At 27.5% G+C, this 8,086-nt stretch overlaps 1 protein-coding gene across 2 annotated transcripts in view; it reads left to right on the top strand.

Moving 5' to 3' along the window:
• The window catches only part of LOC108545510 (tensin-1), a 267,001-nt gene extending 260,266 nt beyond the window's left edge, over nucleotides 1-6,735 (top strand). For both annotated transcript variants that reach the window (XM_017897174.1, XM_017897173.1), the window contains 3 exons: nucleotides 326-544; nucleotides 2,266-2,437; nucleotides 5,912-6,735. In XM_017897174.1, the coding sequence (XP_017752663.1) occupies nucleotides 326-544; nucleotides 2,266-2,437; nucleotides 5,912-6,121 (601 nt within the window). In that variant the 3' untranslated portion in view covers nucleotides 6,122-6,735. The remainder of the gene's footprint in view (nucleotides 1-325; nucleotides 545-2,265; nucleotides 2,438-5,911) is intronic.
• Nucleotides 6,736-8,086: the final 1,351 nt, after the last annotated feature.

Raw genomic sequence — 8,086 nt, 5'->3', positions numbered from 1 at the left:
ATATAATTATATTATAAAAATTAATAAGCTATATTTTATTACTTTCATCGACTATAAATTAGAATTAATGAATTTGTCAATATGTGCAACTTTATTTAATGCAATTATTGTACATTCAGCTATTCTCTATCATTGCCTCGTTATCATACTTTTTATTCGAAATATTAATTAATTAATATTACAGTACGTAAATATGTTTGAATATTCGTTATTTAACAAAATATTTAATCTTATATCTGTATGTACAATTCAGTGAACTTACCATATCTGTGTATGCCTTTGAATATTATGCTTGCAATGTTATTAATAATTATTAAACTTACAGGATAGGACACAATTCCCCGAGCTCTGGTACAGAAACAGAATTCAAATCGAAGAGAAGATCTCAGATCAGTACCTCGAGCAGTTCGGTACCTGCTGATGGAAGTACACATGGCTCAACACCAACCCCACCACCTCTTCCTGAAAGAACGGATAGTCTCAATAACCGCAGTGAAGAAGCTGAATTACGCAAAGCTCCCTGGTTCCAAGCTGGAATACCAAGGTTTATAATTATACTTCACCTAAATCTTTTCTCAGTTTCTCACACGGTTCATTCCTACAAATTTCTAGTCAGTAATTACAAATCAGAAATTTTCATCAATCAACTACTTCAAATATGATATTTGACATTTACTCAATTAGTCTGAGGTTACAGAGTTTGTTATGCATTTATATATTCAATATTATTTAATTCAATGCCAATATTATGAAACAAAGAGTACTTTATTTAATTTAAAATAAATTACAATGTCAGTTATAAATAATATACAAATATATACACTTAATATTTATAATGTATAGCATATGCTTCATATGTAGAATAATACATACAAAAGATTATAATATTGATATATTAATACGTATATTAAAATTTGTATTAATACTATTTGTTAATAATGATTTTATTAATAATTATAGTATTAAATACATAGCAAAATTTTTCTTTTTAAACATTTTTTAAAGAAAGAATTTTCTTAAAACAATTGATATATGTGCCCGATATATTGTATGAAAATGACATAAATTATATATTTTTCCATTCTTAATTATTAAAGTTTCGCATTTCAAATGTATGACAAATGGGAATATACATTATGACAAAAATGCAAACATAATCCTACAGTTTAATTTTCTGCTATTTTGCAAGAATAATTTTTTATATTATTATAATGTAAATAAATGAAGTGATAAAATCATTTTCTTTAGATTTTTCATTTACATCACTTTCATAATTACTGGCACATATGTGATCCTATAAAAGCAAAATTTGAAATACATATTATTTATATTAATAATATCAGTAACCAATAGTTCATCAACTTCTTGTACAAACTTATGCATTGTATTTCCTGTTCCACATATATATTACAAATTCCAATACTATACAATATAACTGAAAAAATTGAATATGAGAATGAATTTCATTAATTAAAATAAAAATTGTTCACGATATTAGTTATTATATACAAAAATTATTACATATATTACAAATTCCAATACTATACAATATAAGTGAAAAAAATTGAATATGAGAATGAATTTCATTAATTAAAATAAAAATTGTTCACAATGTTAATTATTATATACAAAAATTATTACATATATTACAAATTCCAATACTATACATTATAATTGAAAAAATTGAATATGAGAATAAAACTCGTTAATTAAAATAAAAATTGTTCACGATGTTAATTATTATAAACAAAAATTATTAGATATATTACAAATTCCAATACTATACAATATAATTGAAAAAATTGAATATGAGAATGAATTTCATTAATTAAAATAAAAATTGTTCACGATGTTAATTATTATATACAAAAATTATTACATATATTACAAATTTCAGTGCTATATAATATAACTAAAAAAATTGAATATGAACATAAATTTCATTAACTAAAATAAAAATTGTTCACGATGTTAATTATTATGTATAAAAGTTATTGCACAGTCTTGTTTTACTAAGGTATAACGGCACATTTGTCTATATTAATAATAATTAATAATACGGAATAATTACGTTGGTATCTAGTTACACGTATCTCAGAAGTTGAGTAAACCTATTATTATCATGCAAGCAGAAAATGGCTGCTCTTTATATTTATAACGATGTACGTAGTAGTACCATAAAATAATAATCAGTGTCTCGTTGCAGTTATTTATACTACTTATTTATACGAATTTTCACGGTATCGTGGTCATTTATGATTCCAGGGAAATAACGCTAGAAGTGTTGAGCCAAGAGCCGGAAGGAGCCTTCATGGTACGAGAAAGCACCAGTAAACCCGGATGTTATGCCCTTTCGCTTCGAGTGCCGCGCGAATTCCAACCAAGCGGAATAGCCCATTATCTCATAATGCGTACGAACAAAGGCTACAAAATCAAGGTAAATCTCTCCTCGAATCTTCGCAGGCCGGTCTTTCTTGTGAAAGTCTTTAACCATCTACGAAACGTCTGCTCCTAAATAGAGTAATTAACACTTTCACCGTGACAGCTTAAATTCATTTTCTCCAATTAGGATTCGTTTTGCTATGCACAGGACAGACCCAATTCTGTAACTGATGGTCTTGGGAAATAAAGATAATTTATTTCAAGTAATTTCTTCTTAATCTGATCGAAACAAGGTATAGTAGATTAATTTGTATAATAATTTTTGTAAATTATTATATTTGTATGATAATTTATTTCAAGTAATTTCTTCTTAATCTGATCGAAACAAGGTTTAATAGATTAATTTTTATAATAATTTTTGTAAATTATTATATTTGTATGATAATTTATTTCAAGTAATTTCTTCTTAATCTGATCGAAACAAGGTTTAGTAGATTAATTTTTATAATAATTTTTGTAAAATAAATAATAGGGCATAGGTATTGATATACATATCATTGTGGGCAGAATGGACAATAATAATCTAAAATACATTTTTAAAGAGTAACACACGAAGTATATTTAAGTTAAAATATTTAAATAATAAACTATTTGAAATGGTAAATCGGCGCACTCTTTTTAGAAGTTTCTTCTCTCTCACTCGCTCTTAATAACGATTACATCTACGTATTCACTCTTTGATACTTTTGAGACTGTTTCATTCTGCCATATTCATTCATTCGTATTTTCAAACATCATTCACACTAGATGGCACTTGGGCACGTTATATTTATATCATATATTGCACAATTATTGACAAATAAATTTCGTTCAATCTCACTCACACTCACACACAGTAATATATATTTTAAATAGAATAAAGAAAATAAATAAATAAAATCAATAATATTTTGGGTAGTTGTTCCAAGGAAATGTTATATTATCATTTATTAGTGTTAGCATATTTGTAAATATTTGTAAAAATATAATATTATGAATATTCAGAAATATTTTTAAAAGTATAATTATTTATATGGCGATTACTTCTTATTCATTTTCATACAATATAGTTGATTTTATTGTGTATGTTTGAATATTTTTAAAGTTTAATTTTTAATTATCTAACGCTATCTTAAAATAGGTTCTTACGTAAAAGGCAGATTTCTCTGGTGTTATTAATAAATTTTGCGTTACACGTCAACAGATGGGCAACATGTGATGCCACTTTAAATAAAATGCCTGTCCAAATGTCTTGCCAAACATGTTTCTACAAACACACTTGTCCTCGTTTTTTCCCAAGAGTGGGGACCTTCTCTTATGAATATTTTCAATGAGTCATATATAATTACTTTGTTGTGTTTCTCCTAAAATCGTACAAATAATGAATTTTTAATTTCTATTTACTTTATTAAATTTCGTAAAAACCACGTATAAAAAAAGGTTCCTTCTTTAAAATTTTCAGAAGTTAGGTTCTTTCCTATATATTTATATTATTATGTCAAATATCATAAATTACATCTCATTGCATCCTATTTATTTTTAACAACTTGTTCAAATGTATTTTTTAAATCTGACATAAAATATTTAATATGTCCATACTTTTTGTTTCCTAATTTTAATTATATAAATCTAATTTTAGAAACAATAAATCTTGCATATTTTTGTTAGAAATAATAATTTATAAATTTCTGATATCAGATCAAAATTGATAATTATATTATTTACATTAATTATATAAACCTAATTTGGAAAACAATAAATCTTGCATATTTTTGTTACAAATAATAATTTATTAATTTCTGATATCATCGATATTGATAATTATATTATTCATATTATCGTAATAATGTACTATAACATAACGTCCATTTCGACAACGTGAGTTAAATTCAGCTTATATGATGTAATCAAAAAGTTATAAAAATAATAGAAATTAATTCAATAGGGTACGTGTTAAATATCAAATATTTGGTTACATATACTCATATTACACTTTCAATTACATTAAATTTTATTTTTCTAAAAAAAGTCCAAAATGTTTACAAAGTTATTTAAAAATCACATCTAAAAAATTGTCGAATATATTTGCAAATTACAATGAAACTTTATTTTAATTTTTATTGCATTTCATATATATGCATAAACAAACATTCAAAAACAAATACTGGTACATGCTGGTAAGAATATCAATTTTATTGTCAGTTTATTGAAATTAATTGAAAACGTTTGCCAATTTGCCATAACCTCGCAATATAGAGATAAAAAATATGAAGTCATCGAGGTTCGCAGGAAATACACTAAATACAAAAAAAGGAAAAAGAAAATAATCAAAAATATTGATGTAATAAAATTTCTTTTAAATGGTTATCGAGATTTTCAACAGAAAAAAAATAATAAATTTATATAACATTTTTAAAATACTCAAAATAATAAAATATGAGAGAAAATTTTGTTTATTATGGAAAGAAAAGATCATAAAAATTCCCACTTTTAAATGATTAATTACCATAAGAATTATTTATATTACGACAAAAATAAATGTCATTGGATTTTTAACAAGAAACTTGGAGGAATGTATTATACCATTTTCGCGCTATTTTCGATGTTCAAATTATGACTCGCGTAGTAAATTATATATTCAATCTTAATCGATATAAATAGATATATAATATAGAATTTTAATATAGATGACCTCTCAAAATAAAATGACTCTTTTTATATATACTATGAATAAAAATGAACAGACACTGTTAAAGAAGAGTTCGCAACCGAGTCGCTTTGTACACAGATGTTAATCATTACAAAGTAATATCACGTTTGGTCCAAAGCTTTCAGATCTGAAACATTATAATAGAGACATTGTGCAAGTACAAAGCTACCCTGGTTGCGTATTTTGCCATTTGGGTATGCGTATTTAAATGTCCGGACTTCCCTTGTAGGATAAATTAAATGGGTCCGTGGACTTTGATAATCTCCGAAACGAGTATAAATGAGTTTTGTTGGATGTACCGTAGGGAAATCAAAACTCGCCCCCCACTCTTTACTCTGGAATTGCATTGCCGTAGCAACACGCGATGAGATTCGAACATGTACGACGGATGATAATTTTGACGTACTACGTCTATCATCGATTTACTTCGTGGATAAATACTATGTTACACAAAGTTAAGATACATAGCACAATAATAGAAAATAGACATATTTCCGATAACTGTCTTTATACAACATTAAATCACGATGTTGTTTACAGGTAAACAGTATCCGTCAAATCTGTAAATATAGGTTAGAAATTTATAGATCGAAACTTTTCATAATTTGCTAATAGTATTATAATTTACTCGGAGTTTGATGTTTAACCAGTGGGTATAATATATCGTTTAATTACGATTAGAATTATTTTAAAACTATAGAAATGTTATAAATATAAAATACGAATTCAATCCAGTGTTTAGGTTGGATAATTATTATTCTATGATTTCATTTGTTCCAGGGCTTTACAAAGGAATTCACAACATTGACTGCTCTAATTACTCACCACTCGGTGATGCCAGAATTACTGCCATGCCCGTTGTCATTAAGTCGATACAATCCAAGCTTTGTGAAAAGCGATTCCAACAAAGACTTCGCGGACATCGATTCGGACCCCGATTACAATACCTTAGCCGACTTCCGTAAAATGATGGCTGACCTGAACGTCTAGAATAAAGCTTGCAATCAGGACGATCTGGAAAAATCGATACTTTCACCGATGCTCTTCAAACCGAACAGCTAAAGCGAATTCGGTTCCAAGCGACTACGAGAAATTGAAATGCGCTTCGCAATAGAATTGTATACGAGATCACGTAATGCGAGTATAGACACGAAAAATTCATGAAATGATCAAAGCGTGTTTGCACCGTGAATTCTATACAATTCTCGATTAATCGTGTTCGTTAAAGAAATTAAGTAAAGAAATAAAGAAATTTCTCGGCGACACGATTGATCGTTTAATACCACGATTTATCGCATACTCGAGAATGAAAAGAAGTATCGTACATTCGAATAACTCTGTACGTTCTCGCGGTGATATGTATTCATAAGTCATCGATAGTAATAGGAAACATAGTATAAGTAATTTAATGATCGCCACTATTCATGAAAATAACAGCGAATCAAAAGTCGGAGGACGCACAGCAGGGAAATTGATTCCTTATCTTATAGATTGACTCGCAGGGTTTGCGTTAAATAAACGAAAAACCGTTGATATGAATTTCACCGAATTAAATTGTTGACAATTTACAAGCGTCACTCTATTTATGTGTTAATATAACTCGACGCCAATTCTGCGATTGAAAATTTTGAAAAACGACTAGTTTACAGCATTTTCAATGAACTAGTTTATTGTAGTATTTGGATCGAATAAAAGTTATCACAAAAATGAGATAAGTATATTTTTTAATGTTACTGCGAATGTCTTTTGAATGGTTTTCGTTCCGGACGAATGTGTGAAATTTTATGGTGTTGAATTTAGTTTAGAAATCAAAGGTTATTTGGTAAAGTTGCAAAAAAATAATAAAATTTAACAATAAAACATTATCGGAAGAATTTATATTTAGTCGATGTATCAATCTTCAATAAGTTAAATAACGTCGGCAATGCAATAAGATTTTTACTTAATTTTTGATGGATTAGAAAAAAAGTTTGAAGATTCTTGAAATTTTACCATTAAAATTTCACGCGGCTAAATAGTGTTTTACAAAATTAATGTAAATGTGTTTATATGTATATAAATTATAATTATTGTTATACAATACTACTTATATTTAATTAAATGACATTGACGGCAGCGTTAGAAGGGACTATACCCTTGAAAAAGTGACAACAGAAAGCGTAGAATACCATGGAATTTTAAAGCCGACGGAAGAAGTATACTTTACACTGATAATTTAATTGCTCGACTAACCTAGTCTTGTACAGAATTTATGCGCGCATAGTGACTATTAAAAGAAAAGAAAGAAAAGAATGAAAAGCTATATAATCTTATGTGTGTTTTAGCCAACATAGACGAGCAAAATCGAAAACTATGTGCCGCTTTTTATATGCCCAAGAACATAAAATTTAAAGGAAATACTCTGATAAAACTCCTACTTTTCAATGTTTTCAATATGTGAGATGACAAGGAAATCAAGATCTAGATAACTACCACAGAATCCATCGAACAATATACATAAATACGTTAGACCAGATTATACAAACGGCAGACCATCGTTGATTCATCCTACAAAGCAACGCAAATGAGACACATGATAAGAGATAAATAATAAAATAGTATTTTAATAAGGAGTTTACTCGCGTTCAAATATCTGGTATTAAATTAAATACAATACCCTCCCTGCCATGCTAGCATTTACGTATAAAATCGATAAATGTGTCTTGTATTCATTTATTTAAAACGTATCAACCGAAAATGTAACATCTATAATGCGGACTTGAAAATATAAGATAAGCAAAAGTACGAAGACTAAATCACTTATTGTTACCTTCGACAAAAACTTGAGATAAGACTTCAGCATGATTTTTAGCTAGTTTACAGACATTCATTGTACTTTACCATTGAGAAGAAGGTACATAATGATCTTCGTATTGTCAAATTGATAAACATTTACTAAAATAAATGCGCCAAGAA

This window comes from Eufriesea mexicana, unplaced genomic scaffold, assembly GCF_001483705.2.
Source record: "Eufriesea mexicana isolate 0111107269 unplaced genomic scaffold, ASM148370v2 scaffold472, whole genome shotgun sequence".
Taxonomy (NCBI): Eukaryota; Metazoa; Arthropoda; class Insecta; order Hymenoptera; family Apidae; genus Eufriesea; species Eufriesea mexicana.
The sequence above is the reverse complement of the archived record's forward strand: the minus strand, read 5'-3'. Positions and strand labels throughout refer to the sequence as shown.